Below are 17,734 nucleotides of genomic sequence, written 5' to 3'. Positions count from 1 at the left end.
TCCCGTCCTGCGATCTGGCATACATTTTGTGAAGAAATGTATAAATGATCACTTTCAGATCTTTCCTGTAAAAGGCACAGTAAGTTGTATTCAACATTGCCTAAGTGGAAGACTATCTGCTTTATGGACATGTAGACAGAGCACTGAACACCTTGTTACAGGATTTTGTGGCAAACAACAAAATTACAATAGCTGTGTACTTTTTAAGAAAAGTTTTGAGTGAAGCACTTCTTGCTTTACAAACTGATGGCTGGTCAAACATTCAAATAAACGCAAACATTAAACTTGCGAATCTGGATTAATAGGTCAGATTCTGTCCTTAAGAAAAAATTAATACAAAGCTTTCTATAGATGTTTATTTGACTTACAGTAACAAAAACCTATGAAGTTCCACATTTAATGTACAGTGATATATTCTGAAATATAAAATACAATTTACAGAAACCTCTGTCAAGTAAACCTAAACAAACACTTGATTTTGCATACTTCCATGTATGTCTACATTAGAAAGATTTTGAATAGAAAAATTACATCATAGTAGATATTGGTGTTCTACATTACCTCTTTTTAATATTTTGCAAAAAGGTTTTGCATACAGGCCATTGTTTAAATCAGTTTGTCCTTGATGTTTGAACACTAAGATGTACCAATGTAAAGTGTAAATTTGTTGTGATGCATTTACAGATTAGTGCTACTTGTAATGCAGGTTTGAAAATGCCAATGTTATGAATCTAAATTTACATTTGCAAGATGTTTATAAAAATATCGAAGTAACTGCTCAACTGTAAATGTATAAACCCAGTTAAACTGAAATTTTCTTTCTATGCATTCTTTAGAATTATGAACTTGAATGATACAGGAAAGTAATAGTATACTGCATTATTTCACAGTGAAGCACTCTCCCTTGTAAAGCATAGATTGGTTAGTATACGCTTTACTACTCCAATCTTTACACAGATATTTATTTCCAGTATTATCAAGAACAGTACTGAGTACACATTCCTGCCAAAATTAAGCACTTTTAAGCTCCATAATCGTCAATGGGACAATTAATTACATGCTTCAATCTCTCCCACTGATATTAATAAGACTTAGAAGTGTTTAATGCTGCTTAGAATATCTTCAGATATTTTTAATTTATAAGATTTTTTGACAACATTTCAGGAAAGGTTGAACTGCTTAAATTTTCCAGATTCATCTCTGTTCCCTCTACCACCCCACTTCAATCAGTCATTTGAATAATTTATAAAATGTTTTCCAATAGGCATGTTTTAAAAGTTTAGTTGCACTGTATACAGGTGATTTTTAAAATTATACCTTTTGTACAAACACAACATTTAAAACCTTTTACTCAACAGGAAAGGTAGTTACTTATTTAAGCATTAATTTTTTGTCTGAACTCTTTATCAGTTGAAATCTGTAACTCAAAATGCCTAAGATAATGAACTTAGAAGCTTAACATTTCTTATTCAAATACTCTGCCAGTTACAAGGAAGTAGTAACACTGCTCCTCAGCAATCTTTCTTTAAATACACAAAATCCATCCATAATTAAATTAGCTCAGAACAGAAATATTGGGCTGTCATATATATAGGAACTACTGAAACATCAAAATACTATATACAGTATTTAAGATGTAAAGGTATGGCTTCTAATATCTTGTTTAAATTCTCATAAAATTACATTTCAAGTTACTGGAAAACAAAAAATTTTGTTCTTAAAAAGCAATGTGCTCTTTGAAGAGAATTCCCATTTTTACTTCTGTAAATGGAAATTTTAAGACAAAAGAAGTAGGGGGGGGGAAACATTTTAGAACTGTAATTCTATAGGCATTAGCTTTCCCTGTGTGGACACGGACTCAGCAGATCCCTGTCCCCAGACCTCCACTCCAGCAGGCAGTGCAATGATCCAAGGATAGGTGGAAATGGGGCTGTACACTGTGCCCATGTGAGGAAGGATTGTGCCTTATGTATTTTGTAAGTAAAATATGAAGAATTGTAGCAAGTCCAGCATGTACCTGCTTAATATCTGAATATATGCATTTACAATTCAAAATCTCTCATTTTTGTGAAACAGGTTTTACCAAACTATGTCTAACAATCAGAATATACAATATGTACAAGTAGTACAGAGTCAATTCTTACAATTCTTTTTTTCCTGTGTGGTTCATTACTGAAGAATCGTTTCTATGTCTGCTTAGTGGAAGATGGAGCAGCTTCTGAATGTGAAACCCTCTGGCCACCAGTCTGTGTTTCTTGCTTAGAGTCTTTATCACATTCCTTACTTTTACTCCGGTCTTTGCGATCTCTTGCTCTGTCTTTGTCACGGTCTCTGTCCCTTTCTCTATCTTTTTCTTTCTCCCTACTTCGAGCTTGGTCTCTGTCCCTGAATCTGTCATAATCACGGTCCCTGCTTCTTGATCTGTCTCGTCTTCGGTAAGCATCACTATCTCTGGTTCTGGTTCTATCTCTGTTTCTTTCCCAGTCTTTACCCCGTTCTGAATCTCTTTCCCTGTCTTTGTTATAGTTTCTCTCTCTATTTTTATCCCAATCTTTTTCTTTATGTCTCTCCCAGTCCCTTTCCCTCCCCCTATTCCAGTTTCTGCCACGATCCCTTTCCCAAGCCCAGTTATGGTCACGATCTCTTCGTCTGTCATCAGTTCCTCTATTTGATCGATTATCTGACTGATCAGGCTGCTCTAATATTTTTTCCTTATTACCTCCCTCAAATCTCTCTCTTTGTCTCCCTTCAAAAGCCTGAGTTCTATAGTCATTACTTCGGCCTTCTCGAAAATCAGACGTTGGCCACTGTGCTTCTGCCTCAGATCCTTGACCTGAGGTATTAGAATGAGAGGTAGGTGATACAGTTTCATCCCACATCTCTTTCCTATGCTGTGGTGGATGACTTGGAAGATCTAAGAGCGGTCTAGGGGTTGGTTTCATACCTTGCTGAGACTGTGCTGGAAAGTTATGTCTATTTGGGGAAGGCTCATTTTTTTCTGGAAATAGACCAGGTGCAGGTCCCCTTGGTCCTCCAAACTGATGCGGTGCTGGACCTCTCTGGTTTGGAAATCTGGGTGGTGGGCTCCCTCTGCGTTCTTCAAATGGTGGTGGTAGAAGTCCTCTTGGTCCTGGCATATGACCTGGAGTGGGCCCTCTTTGTCCTTCAAATTGATTTGGAGGAGGACCCCTTGTACCCCCAAAATGATTAGGTGGTGGACCTCTTGGCCCTACAAATTGAGGTGATGGACCTCCTCTTTGACCTTTAAATTGATTTGGTGGAGGCCGTCTTTGGCCCCCAAAAGGAAAGGGCGAAGGTCCTCTGTTTCCCATAAACTGGGGAGGTTCAGGTCCTTCAAATTGGCCAGGACCACCAGTCATCTCATGATACTGGGAATCTGGATACTGGGAATCCCGGTGTTCCATGTGAGGTTCCCTTTGATCTTCAAATTGAGAAGCTGCCATTTCTCTTGACCCACTAGGAAATGATGGCGATGGGCCCCTGTTATCACCAAAAAGAGGTGGCGGTCCATGCTGTGCAGAAAATAATGAAGGAATAGGTGCTCTTGGGGCTCCAAACCTGTTTGGTGGAGGCCCCCTTTGTCCATCATTATTTGGGGGAGGATTATGCCCATCAGTAAACTGCTGCGGTGGACCCCTCTGTCCATGGAATTCTGGAGCACCACACATTAATGGAGGCCCACTTTTTTGTCCAAGAGAAGAAAATGGGGCTACACCTCTTTCTTCCTCATTTTTAATTGTGGGAGATTCCATTTGTTCATAGAAGTGGCAAGACTGAGGATTTCTTTGGTCTTCATAATGTGATGGACCTCTTTCTGCTTCAAAATGACCAGGAACTTTCTCCTGAGATGTAAATAATGGGCTTGAAAAAGAATCCCTTGCTACCCCTGGAACATTATTATCCTGAGACTCATTTGACCAAGCTACAGTCTGAGCATTGTTAGATGCAGAGAAAGTAGGAAGGAAACACGGATTGGGAGGTGTGGGCAGCAGTACTTTGCGAACAGGTACAGTTGTAGATGTTTCAATAGAAACTGGTTTATTTATAGTTTCTTGGTGAACTTGTGGGGCATTTTCAGACTTGATAGAAGGCACATCTTTTTCAGACACAACAGAACTTTGTTCACTTGTAACCCATGTATCTTTATGACTAGAATGACTGACAGAAATCAGTGTTTTATCTTCTTTGTCAAATGAAGTTTGCAATGAACCTGAATAGCTGGATGGAGGGATTTGTCCTGCAGAGGATTCTATCACATGCTGCTTTACATTAGAGTCAGCACTTTCATTACACTCTGTTAGAATCCTTCTAGCTTGTCGAGGATCTCTACTTTGTCTAGGATCATTTCCTTGACTCAACTGTTGAGCTTGGCTTGAGGATGTAGGCAACTCAGATTTTTCAGGAGTTTGTTTTTCATGTTGGAATAACTCAGTTTTTGCTACAGATGATTTTGGAGGTGGCGACATCAAAGCATCAGATACTGAAAAATGGGCCATTGATACACCAACAGCTGCTCGTTGTTGCCTGAGGGCTTCTTCTTGTTCTTCCAATTGTCTTTTCTGTTCTTCTATTTGTTTATTTAATTCTTCCAACATTTTCTGTTGTTCTACCAAAGATGGTGGAGCAGATGTATCAGGCACAAATGGAGACGATGTTGTCAATGAGTTGTTTTTAGATTCTGAATACATTTTATTGGGTAAATCATCAACAGTAACCTTTGCCTCTTCTAAGATAGTTTCATCTTCTGGATCATAGGCCTCATCTTCTTGCTCTGAAGTTTCACATCGTTTTTCAAGACCAATTTCACTACTCTGCATTTCAAAAGCTCTCTCTGGGGCATATTCTTCCTCAGGGTCATAAGGTCTGTCATCTTCCTCCTCTTCTATAGCTTTATCTTTTGACATTTGCCCAAATTGCTGCACAATGGGATCAAGCAAGGGAGCAGCTGGCAATCCTTCCTCACTAATAGTTTGAACTTCAGGCTTTGGAGTCTGAGCCTCCTCGGAATCCTTGGTAATGGGGTCAAAAGATTTCTTTTTCCCAAAAAGAGTTTGTAGGATGTGATCAAGTGGTGTGGACAGTTTTGAAGATGAGGAAGTCGTAGAAGATGCAGCAGTTGTGTTGGTTCCTGACACAGAAACATTTGATGGAGCAACAGTGGTTGAGTTTCCTGCTTTAACTGATGACAATATTTTTAACACAGAGGGTGTTACTGCTGAGGGTGGCTCTGGGGGTGGAGGTGGTGGAGATCCAGGTGGTGATGTATTGACAACTGTTTCTCCAGAATAGAGAGAGAATTTTGAAGATTTTTTCTCTTGCTGAGAAAGTGTATTGCCTTTAGTGTACCCAGATGTTTCAGTTTCTTCCTGCAACTGAATCCTGCTTCTCTTTTCTTCCATCTTTTCAGTTTCCACTACAGTGGCAGGACGCTTAGTTTTTTGACAGATTACCAGTCCAAGAATTAAGTTTGGACGTGTTGATTCAAGGCCTGTAAGACAAAACAAGATTCCATGTAAGAAATATTTTTAAATTTTAAGCTTGAAGAATGATATGTTCTAGTATTTTAATTTTTTAGTATTATGATTAATCTATTGAAGGAAACCATGACACAAATCACATTAAGTAACTTCAAGTGCCAATTATCATCAGTATATTTCCCCCTACACATTACTCAGAAACCTATATATGTTTTCATGTGGTAGAACTGGTGACTGCAATTTTCATTTCCTAACTTAAATATGTTCAATAAACGCAGAATAACTGTACCAACTAATATTTATTAAAAACTACAGAAAATATTGCAAGCATAAAAGACTGAAGTTCAGGTTAGTACATAATGCTATAAACTAACAAACTAGTTACAATTGACCACATAGGTTGCAATCCATGTGTGTTAATATCGAGTATTAATTTTGTTGTGTGTGGTTATTTGATAGTATATCAGGCCTTAAATTTGAAGTTTGGTTGATTCAGGTGATCAAGCCCAGTAACTGTTCAAGAACACATGTTCCTTGACACATAATATTTTTTATTCATTTTAGCTGAAAGAAATGGGCTGAGCATGTAGTGGACTGCTCAGTGGGTCAAGGGGCCTCCTATGGAAATAGGCAGATCTGTGTATGGACATGACAACTATGCATGTTACTCTGTGGATCATGTCATATATATACAAAGCACAAGCTTGCAATACAATCCTATGCTTATTACTTATTTGTTTTCTTAGCTGATCTTCACAAGTTCCCAGAGCAAGTAACAGCAATTTTATACACAATATTAAAATCAGTTTAAAACAAATACAATCAAAAAGATAGGGTGGACCCTAAACATATATTATCTCAGGTGTCAAAGGCCAGAGTAAAGAGGTGTGTCTTCAGCATGTGACAGAAACTACATTTAAAAAGTGCCAGACACATCTCTGTGGGAAGACAATTCCATAACGTAGGTGCCACCACAGAGAAAGCCCTTCTGGGCCACCACCCTCAAACTTCTAGGGGCAGTGGAATTACCAAGAGGACCCCCCTCTGCTGATCTTAACACCTGAGAGGGTCATAGGGTAGGAGGAAGTCCAGAAACAAACTGGCAACCAGAAAAAATGCTTAATAAAGAATAGCACAGAATCAAATTCAGGATTCCACAAGTGACTATATAAAATATCTGAGACTAATAGAAATCTCTGGGCATTTTGATGATTTCCAAATAATTAACAAATGACCAGAGTTTGGCCAGTTCTACTTTCAGTAGATATAAACATTTGTATAGCACACATTTTATGCTTCTGGAAGACATATTGATGGTTAAAAAAAATCACTACATAATGACTTCGTAGGTGAAAACTGAATTATTCAGTTGTTTGAAAGGAGAAATGGATCAATAGTAGTTATGGAGATTATTTCTGTCTCTCTCCCAGCAGAGAGCACTTCAGTAATCTCAAGTGACCAAGGTTCAAGTGTTAAATATTTTAGTGGAGATTTGACCTTACAAACCCGAATTAGGTTAGTACCACTATGTCAACAGAATATACACCCAACTAGACTTTTACCATTCATATTAATGTACGTGGAAAGTGAGTGATAATTAAGATGATGTTGGTTCTGTTTGTGGTTCTGTTTCAGAAAGTTACATTTAAGTTTTACGTTACTATTTGTAATAATGGCTCTAGCTGTAAGAACTGGATAGCCATATACATGTGTCTGAGAATGTTGCTTTTCCTTTTCTAAATCCCAGTTTTACTGTCCATTCTGCCAATTCACAACCTATGCAAACATTCAGTAAAAATAGTAAGAGCGCACGATTATAACAATACCTCACCCTCCAATAGATTATATTAAAACAAAAATATTAAGAAGTCTTATTTAATGTTACCATAAGTAAAAGTGCTAAGTAACTACAAGAAAGGGTATCATATTTCAAGAATAGTTTTTTATTCTAGTATTTATAATTTGCATAAAATACCTTATCATGTAGATGATAATGGCAAGTGCAACATTCATCTGATCTTTCATTTCCAAATTTGTAAAGGGTTGCATCAATGAATGTTGCCTTTGAAAACCACTTGATCCCATATTTTACCTAGAAATGATACCCCTCCCTTTTTAATTCCTAGTACATTATTCCCTGTACTTTCATCTAGTGATCTGTGATATAACCGATAAAGTGGCTACCGCAATTCATTTCAGTAATAGTTATTGGGTTGGCTACTACATTTCAACTGTCTGAATGCACTATTTTGATTTTCTAGTCAGTTGTGTTCAATTTCCTATGTGTTTTTTTAAGTAAAACTGAAGTACTAATCATTGCTATTTCAATGACTGCTATTACTACTTTTAAGGTTTTTAATATTAACACTGAAATAATTCTTATAAACATAAGTTGCCCTAAATATATTTGCTAGCAAACACTGCATTTGCTTTCCCTTACAATGAACCATGTTGGCATTTTGGTTAAAAGTATAATCACTTAGGCTGCAATCCAATGCACACATACCTGGAAGTAATTCCCATTAAACCCAATGGAGCTTAGTTCTGAGAAGAATGTATTGCATTGCAGCCTTAGACACAATATAGCATGTGTTCAGAAAGTCTGCTGAGTGAGGATCAAAACCATTTGCTGAACCAATGTATTACATGAAGTGGGAAAGTACTTTTTAAAAGACAAACTGTTTTAGAGCAGCAATGAATAAATGTAGAATGGTGATGACTAATATCTTCACCTGCTTTAAAAACTGGTTGTGATGAATCAAAATAATGCTTATGATGACATTTAAGAAATAAAGTTGTGAGTCCAAATGAAGCTGTAATTTGCATATTTTTAGTTGCTCTAATTAAATTTATCTTCCAATCCTGTACATTATTACCTGGGAATAAGTCCCATTGAACTCAGTGGGACTTAGTTCAGAGTGGACATGCATAGGATTGTACTGCTAATAACCTCTTTCATGGACAATTTGTCAGATATCACCTATTCTTACAAAGGTGGCTAGTGTTACTCTACATAACCTTTGCTCTCAAAACAAGCCACTTACCAGTTAATCCTCCACTAATTTCCCCACCTTTATTAAGTTTCTATCAAGCCGAATTCTCCTTCCATCACCTTTATTGGTCTCAATGTGGCCAATCCAGTTTAAATCCAAGAGCACTGGCTTGGGGATGGAGATTAAAAGTTACATGGAGGTAAACGTGATTTTGCATTGGTTAACTATAACCTCTTGTATACAGCTGAGAAATGTAAAATAATTGGTTTTAAGGAACTAACTTAATTACTTGGAAAGGGTGGGCAGAAATGTTTAAGACAGCAGATGAAATTTATAAATAAAACCCCTATAAACTTCAAAATCACTGCTTAAAAAAGCAATTTCCAAGTGACTCCAACAGTTTGGATAATGCAAACTTGTGAAGCAAACCAGGTAAAAGCAATGGCTATTGGGGAATGTGGCATAAGAAATTATATTCTTTGTGGAGGAATAATTAGCAACCTCAACTTCCACTGGCAACCTTGATAAGTTAAAGAAATGAAAGTAATTAGTTACTAACATTTGTTTCTGAACAAAGATTAGTAACACTGATAGAACTAAAAAAGTTTTTAGAAAAGTGGGCTAGTTTTGTTCACTGTATTGTCCTAGATTGCACTTATCTGAATATGAATTAGAGACTTATTTAAACATCATAGGAATGTAAAATATCTAAAGGACACAAGTCCCTGTCTCCAAAGGGAATCTTATCCATTCATGTCCAGTTGTTGCTGCCCAGGCTGAAAGGATGGGATGGGGGCTTACTGTGAGTTCAGATCAGCATATAGAGATTTACTGTTTCTAAGAAGGAATTAGACATTCATGTAATCACTCTGATAAACTTTTTAAAAGACTGTACAGAACACTTATTTCTGATATATAATACATTTAATTTTTTAAAAGTCGTAAGATTTCATAAAAAGGTTTGTCACTACTTTAGGCGTAAACCAGTGCTATTAATTAAGCAGCAGGACTACTTCAGTGCTTTGTTTACAGCTCTTTCCTCAACTCCAATAACATCCCTTATTCATAGCTGCAATTGGCAGCTGTGTTAAGACAAGTTTACATCATATCTCAGTATTAACTGTGCTTAGCCTGACCAACAAGTGCCAGCCTGCAGTATTGATAACTATGCTTGCTTTTGAGGGAAATAGAAAATAAATTTGACTAAATAGCAAAAAAAAAAACAAGGGTGTGAGGAGAGTATGGTTCCCTGCAAATATTGCTCTTCAAGGTCACCAGTGTTTCTGGGCTGTGGGCACAGGTGCATACTGGAGAAATTGTTATGGGCACCACACACTCACACACTGGAACATACTCTATTGGCTACAACAGAATGCTGTTTCAAGCTGAATTCCAGCAGCAAGGAAAGTCCCTGCAGGCATATGTACACCTGCGAGTACCACACTGACAATCCCTACTCTACATCACATATTAATGCATTATAAGTAATGCATCACATGTACAAAGAATATGTTTTCACTAAGAAGATCCTCCTTCCAGTTGCTTATTCTTTTATAGCAGGTTGTGGACAAGGGAATACCTATTGTCTAAAACAATATTAAGTCTTTGCTTAAAACTTTAAGTGAGTGGAGATGAGTTCTGTAGATATCCTTTCTGATTCCATTCCATTACTCAGCGATTTCATTAGTGGATTTGAGAATATGTTAACTTTATTAAAAAGGAAAAACTGCCAGTGTCTGAAAATACAGAAATCAAACTGGTCAGTGGAGGGAAAACCAACAGAAAGTATTCAAGTCCCAAGATAAATGTTTGAAAGTGCTGGAAAGATTTTTAGTGAGTTCCAAGAAGGCATACTTGTAACAGTGGTGGCTGGTGGAGGGGTGTATACCTGAAGGATCCATTTAAGTATTCCTCCCTCCCCTGTCCTGCATCGACTGGGGTAGAAGAGGCAAATGAGCAGAAGGAGTCAGAGAGGATGCCAAGTGTTCCCAGGCCATCCTATTGTGTGGAGTTGTCAGCTATATGTATCACACATGGAACTCATAATAGAAGAGCTGTGATAATTCACTTATGGAGGAACAGTAGACATGTCGCTGCAGATTTCCAGGTGTGTGTATGTGTGTGTAGGAATAGCCATTCAGATCCATCATCCATATTTCCACTTCCCCTTACTGATTCAGAAGAAAAAATGGAAGCCAATGAAACTTTGATCAAAAACCAAAAGATTAATCACAACTTCAGCCTCCTAAAGTTTAGTGAATGTTTCAATCCCAATGCAAATTATGTTTCCTTTCCCTTTCTTGATTTTGATACCAGCTGCTTGTAGAAAGGACGTCTGCCACATGGCAGAATCATGTATTGGTCCAGGTGCAGATGAGGAATTCAGACGATGTACTCCAGCTCTACTATTTATGATAACCACTAGGTATGTCACAACCACTTCACCCCTACCACTTCTCTCATAAAAACCTACTGTCACGTAAGCTGTACTAAATTCAGTGGAGCTTACTTCTGAGTAGATATGCAGAGGTTTACACTGTAAAGCATCTTATAGCCTCCATCTTAAAACATATTATAGCAAGTGCTGTTGATTTACTTTGAGACAGAATAGTAACTAAATATTTTGGGATATTTGATTTATCAAAGTATTTTGTTGCAGCAGTCTGGTAAAACAATAGTCTGAAATCCGGAATTAACCTGGTGATACAGAATATATGTCTCAACTACGCATGTGAAATAATATTTTCAGTAGCCTAGCAGGTATCACTGTAAACTAGAGATTTATTCCATTAACTACAGAGAGTCCCATATATGGTTAAGGTTACTAAAACATTTGAATTGAAAGAGACAATGACCACTTGTTATAAAATATTTTTATTAAGATCATGTAATGAGCAGTAAATTTCATTTGGTATGACTTGAAAAATGTGGACTGCATATTTTATACCTCTCCCCACACAGGTCCACATACACCAAAGAACTGAGGTAACGTATCTGAGAAGATTCTGATAGGCATCATGGATATTCAAGTGTGTAATTAAAACAAATAAAATGTTTAGTGTTCCTTTCTAAGAAGGGGTGGGATCAGAAGCCCAATCTCATGCTCCTTGGCTGGTCAATTCTATAACCCACATCATTCATAAAATTGCAGTATCTGCATTTTTTTCTGTCCTTTTGTGACATGAACTAAATTACAAGGTTTTAGAAATTTAGAAATTGACCAAAAATGACCCACATCATTTGCAAGGCCAATTATTTTACTTTCACCCACTTTCTTTTCTCAGTAAGTAGTGGTAACTGGAGAGATAGCTGAGCATCTGATGGAAGGTTTGTTTTCAGTTACAAAAATAATGCACATGTAGCTTGCATTTTTCCAAACTGCAAAAATACCCCTAAGATACCACCTCTTTTTTTTACCAGACACCGGGGAACAACAGCAGGAGAGGACTATTGTGCCCATGTGCTGCTTGTAGTCTTCCTATAGGCATCTGATTGGCCACTGAGAGATACAGGACACTCAACTAGATAGGTCTTTGATCTGATCCAGCAGGGCTCTTATTTTGTTCTTCTAACTCTCCTTGAAATACAAAGGAAATTGTGATTTGGACAGTGTTGCCTATTTTTTTTAAAAAAAACTTTATTGGTATAAGTACCCTTCTCCTTGATGTGAAACCTTTCAGCAAGGAAGATTATGATGAGGATGCTTTCAAATAAACTTTCAAATCCCTTCTGATCTAGAACAATCCCATTAGAACACTGTACTGTCTCTCTTCCTTCCCCTGAACATTTAATTTGGCCTTCAGAATCAGAGAGCAATGTGCAGTCTGAGAAAATCCTTTAAGCAGTCAATTTTTGAAATATTGGTTCATTTTCCAGTTTCAAAAAGTTTGAAATTATGTTTGTTCTTTCTACAGTTTTAAAGTGTGCCTTATACTGTATTAGAATAGTTTTCAAACTATGTCCTAGAGATGCCTGGATTCATCAGAAGCTAATGAGGATTTCTGCAAATGGAAGACAAACTTCCATGAAAAAGTACTGATCTTTCTCTGAAATGCACAACTGCAGGGAATATCAGATGTTTTACAACTTCTTAGTCTGCAGCTGACAGTTATGTCCAACAGGCCTGTAAACAGAATATGTGTCCTAGACTGTTCCCCATAATCCACAGCATCATACAGAGGTTGGTTTTGTGACAGAAGAGACATCATAGAAAGGGGTCACATTTTAGGATTCAAAGTTAGGGGAACCCCCTCCCCACTATTTTAGGTAAGAGGAAGAAAGTCTCAGTTTTCTTCAGCTTCTCCACCCTCTTGCTTGTTTACCACCAAATAAAGAGACTGGAGGCAAGCCTATTTCCAATCAAAAAGGAAATTTCTTGCAATTTATCCTAGAGATGAAGAGCATAATCTTAAAAGGACATGTGGTATCCTGAAGTTCTCTCTTCAAAGGGACAACATGCATAATTATAAGAGTATGATCTCCTACAGTGCAGAAGTGCATAAATATAGTATTAAACTAAAACCAAATACTTTATTTTTAAACGTTCTTTCAGTTGTGACTTATTAGTATGCAAAATTTATTTGATTAAAACCTTAAAGCAACTTGTGATGGTTTTCTGCCTTGGAACAATCTATCCCAGATTATTAAGGCACCTGATTAAGGTACTTTTACACACCGCTCCTTATGTGTGTGTGACTTTCAGCTATAAAAGGATAGCCTTGCTTGTCCCTCACTCCACTGGGTGAAGTCAGTGCCCAAGCCTGAAGATCTTGTGAGTTTTTAATTGCAGGAGATCAAGCATGCCTATACTATAGTTGTCTGCACATGACAGTCTTACCTTTCAAGTTCAATTATGTTTTGTGGGCTTCTGTGCTTGCCACTATACGAAGATGTTACCTGTTTCTGCTCCTTGGAACATGCCATTAGGAGTGTACCAATATTTTAAAACATGACTAACCTCCCTATGCTTTTTTACAAGATTGAAATTAGAAAGTTAAAGGTCTGTTACATTCCCCAATTTCCAAAAGTATTATCTGTATGAAGTACATTTCTTTTCTATATTTATCTAATTGAAGTGTGTCTTATGTATGATGTCTGGTATAGTAACTGTAGTTGTACTGTAAGAGGGCAGAGGTATTTTGGGTTTCCTACAATTCATTGCTTACCTGGACCCTCAAAGGGCAAAAGTTTGGATGGAATAGGATCCTTAGCACTGAGAGGAATCAAATAGAGGTCCTTGACATGTCTGTTGTTATTAGCAACAACACCAAATCGGCCACGACTGCTAAAATAGGAGTAGAGAGAAATGTAGGAAGGCACCTCCTCTTCTGTTGCAGGATGGAAGCGGATCAAACATAGTTCCTACAATACAAAAATAAATAAAGGAAAAACACTGACCGATTGATAATAAATAAAAGAGCAAGTAAGGGCAACATGCCATCAATGAACTTCATATTTTAGGAAATAAATTTCAGAATTATGTTACTGATCCAAAAGATTGTGTGGCTTTAAAAATATCCTGGTTTTAGATTTTATTTCACTACCTTTTCAAATAATCAAAGATGATGTAAAATTAGATCATTCTCAATATACCTTTACTTCATCATATTCAAGGTTGTTGCAATTTATTATTATTATTATTGTTGTTATTGTTATTATTATTGTTATTGTTATTATTACTTTATTAGGCTGGAGGTAGGGACAGTAGCAGGCAGGCAAGAAGAGGAGAGAGCATATAGGAGGGAAGGAACAGCCAGCAAGGCAACCTATTATATTATTTTGCTTGTCTTAAATAATTTTACAAACAAATCATTGGCTGGTATCCAAAGAGCTACTGGGGTAGGAATGGGATGGGGAAGGTATGTCAGTAGCAATTTTAACATATTACTTTGATGAGTAGGCCTGAATGCCCTATTAAAAAGTCCCCCTTCACATTTCAAAATAATTTTGAAATAATACCTTTGATACAGAAGATTTCAGTTTGCCAATATAATCCCACACTGTCTTTGGTGAGATCCTTCCTCCAATATGAATTGTATCTGGTAAATCCTAAATCAGAAGCAATACATGATGTGAAAAGAAGGCATAATTTGAGGGCAAAGTATCTTGCAGTTCTGCCTCCCAATAAACAGAATTATACCAACAGAATGCAAATAGAAGATATATTGTGATTTTACTATTACGCAAGGCTATTTTCATAATTCTGTTTACCCTCCCGCCTTCTATTTTTAAACATCTAGCATAAAACATATTTCCTTGCTAATCCCACAAGCTACAGAAACTCACTTTGGGGTTAGTCAAATGTTACTTTATGAATTTGGTACGAGAGGGAGCACATTATACTCTTGTTCATCCTCACTAGAGTTTTCTATATTTTCTATTTATGATCATTTCTTATAGTGGACCAATGGTCTGATTCAGTATAAGGCAGCCTCCTATGTTCCTGTTTGGGAATGGGGAGTAATGTCTGACCTTGTAGCAGAAATCGCTTTTATCTACACCCAAGATAATCCTGAACTCACCTTCTGTGCTCATGAGGAACAGATGTTACAAGATCTTGGGAACAGATAAAAACTGTATATGTCTGGGTCAGTTATTACTTTTTACACAGGAAATTGAGCTGGGAAGGCAGGGCATTGGTAAGTTGAGCCTGAGACTCATTCCCTCTCATGTGCTAGGCTCAGAAAGTAATATCCAAGTAGGTCTTGAGAGACATGCAGCTTTTATGTAAAGAAATAATACTGTTGCACATTAGAGCAATAAAAAGACTAATTGTCCATCCTTAAATATGTAATTATTTCCAGACTTGTGATAAAACATCCTTAGCCTATTTTCAGAGCGTAAAACTTTATATAAGTCACTTAAACATGTTGTTGAGGTCCAGTGTGTTTATATTTACAAAGTTGTCTTATATATAGATCAGATGACCAGATAATTGGCTTTATAGGAGGGCAAACATATTTCTGTTTGTTTTCATTAAACACAGTTCTCAGAATTCAGCATATAAGGCACTGCTACAAGATCAAATGCATGGCCCACTGAGTCCAAGATCATGGCATACCCAGGGGTGAAGTTGTCCGGGGTCTCGGGGGGTCTTAGGCCCTTTACTTTTTTGGGAGCAAGATCCCAGTAGGCTCCCTATGTCTCCAGCATCCTACAAGCCAATGAGCATGAAAGAAGAGTGTATTAGCCTCTGAGAAGAATCTTCTAACGTGCTTCCTTGTCCTTTCCTGCTGATTGGAGCTGATCAGAGTGAAAGGAGGTGAGTCAGCCACTGAGAAGACTCTTCTCATACTACTCTTTCATGCTTATTGGTTCCTAGGCATTAACAAGGAACTCATTCTCAACCCACAGCAAAATAAAAAGCAGAGAGGGGGCATGGCTGTGATTAACATGAAGGGACCCTGCACTTCTGAATTTGCCACTACACTACTGGGTATACCTATTTTCCAAACTATGAGCAAAAATGTTATTCTTGCATCTACAACTTTAGGAGTCTCTCTATCCCTGCTTCAAAACTCAGGAAGAAAGATACACTGATTCCACTGGCACAATTTGTTGGCACAGCATAGGGTTCAAAATTCCAAGTGTGATATCACCCTGTTCACATTGACTAGAACAGGAGCAGAGGTTAGGCTAAAGTTGAATATGCTGAAATGCCTTTCTCCTCTAAGGCAGGAAAGATTTACAGCCATTTCAGCTGCAGTTCAGCTCCCCACCCTAACCCCCTTCTTACCCAAACACTGCAGAGCAACATGTAAAGTCTATGGGATTTATGCACGAACCAAGCTGGCTTTTCCTCACAACCCAAAGGATTTTAAAAGCAGGTTGTAATTGTTCATTTGACACTTAATAGTCAGCTATACTGAACTTCTTTCCAGCTTTTATTTTTTTGGTCCAATATAGTAAACTAAGAGCTTGTTTGATATTAAAGTCATCCCATAGTCAGAGCTTGGAAAAGTTACTTTTTTTGGACTACAACTCCCATCAGCCCACTCCAGTGGCCATGCTGGCTGGGGCTGAAGGGAGTTGCAGTTTAAAAAAGTAACTTTTCCAAGCTCTGCCCATAGTAGTGGCAACCATCACTTGATTAGCAGTGCCACACTTCCTGATTTCTGGTCACCATGTGTTCAGTTATTATGGATCCCTCCTTCTTAACATCAGACAAATACCCCAAAATGGAAAACCAGCAGCATATGTGATTAAGTGACAATGATATACCGTGCTTTACCATGTGGTGATTTGAAGTATGAATACTAAAAATGGAACATCTAGCATGCCTTTTTTTGTGCAACTATCATTACAGCTCACCAATATTTCATTATTTATTTTTAGAATTTTATTTATATATTATTAAATTTATATCCCACCCTTCCTCCCAGAAGGAGCCCAGAGTGGCAAACAAGTGATAAAACACTAACAACATCTTAAGAATAAAGCATCTTAAGAACAAAACATCTTCATAAAAACTTTAGAACTTTAAAAACATTTAATTGCCTTCCTATACAATATTCAAGTCAATGTACACAACACATTCTCTCTCTCTCTCATTTCTTATGCTACATTACAATATTTCCATGGGTGGTAAACTCTCGCCACTTCAACTGATACTTGATAGTCTACACCACCTATCAATAGGAAATTACATCTTTTTTTCTGAATGGGCTGTTGGTTGAGCAAGGCATCACGCTCTGAAACAAGTTGACCTATATACATGTAGAAATATTTAAATCTCCTTGTGTTGATTTAGTTGCAGTTGCCTCCACAATTACATTTAATACCCTGTCTCAACAATGATTTAGTACAACTCAGACCTAAATGAATTAGGAAAACCTTAATAGCTTGATTTGCTTAGCTCTCAAACTATAGTACTGAGTAAACATGAATTATGATTATCATGTTATATAGCTAACATCTTTCCTCAAAACAAGTAAGAAATAGAACTTTAGATATCATTCACACACAAAGCACAAGCACTTCAAAGTCGCACCTCACTGAGGTAGTCAAAGGATCCAGAGACAGGGTAAGCTTTGGTGACAAACTTGGCCACACTTTGCATGTTGATGAAACCTTTCCATATGGTGTTAAGACGAGAGAGAAAGAGGGAAGTATCTCCTTCCTGAGGGGACCGCATCTCTGACATACTGCAAAACAGAAAATCAAAGGGGGAAATAGTGTCAAGTGGAAAGTCTCTCTTGTCCCCTCGACAACCACTGCACCATCCCAGGCACTTCCAACCTTTTT

At 37.4% G+C, this 17,734-nt stretch overlaps 1 protein-coding gene across 5 annotated transcripts in view; it reads right to left on the bottom strand.

Moving 5' to 3' along the window:
• Nucleotides 1–425: 425 nt before the first annotated feature.
• Nucleotides 426–17,734, bottom strand: part of DIDO1 (death inducer-obliterator 1) — a 72,076-nt gene continuing 54,767 nt past the window's right edge. For all 5 annotated transcript variants that reach the window (XM_061631039.1, XM_061631034.1, XM_061631037.1 and 2 more), the window contains 4 exons: nt 17,481–17,634; nt 14,450–14,539; nt 13,657–13,852; nt 426–5,509 (listed from right to left, as the gene is read on the bottom strand). In XM_061631039.1, the coding sequence (XP_061487023.1) occupies nt 2,187–5,509; nt 13,657–13,852; nt 14,450–14,539; nt 17,481–17,634 (3,763 nt within the window). In that variant the 3' untranslated portion in view covers nt 426–2,186. The remainder of the gene's footprint in view (nt 5,510–13,656; nt 13,853–14,449; nt 14,540–17,480; nt 17,635–17,734) is intronic.

Source organism: Rhineura floridana, chromosome 6 (genome assembly GCF_030035675.1).
Source record: "Rhineura floridana isolate rRhiFlo1 chromosome 6, rRhiFlo1.hap2, whole genome shotgun sequence".
Classification (NCBI taxonomy): domain Eukaryota; kingdom Metazoa; phylum Chordata; class Lepidosauria; order Squamata; family Rhineuridae; genus Rhineura; species Rhineura floridana.
This window is presented reverse-complemented; position numbering and strand designations above follow the sequence as displayed.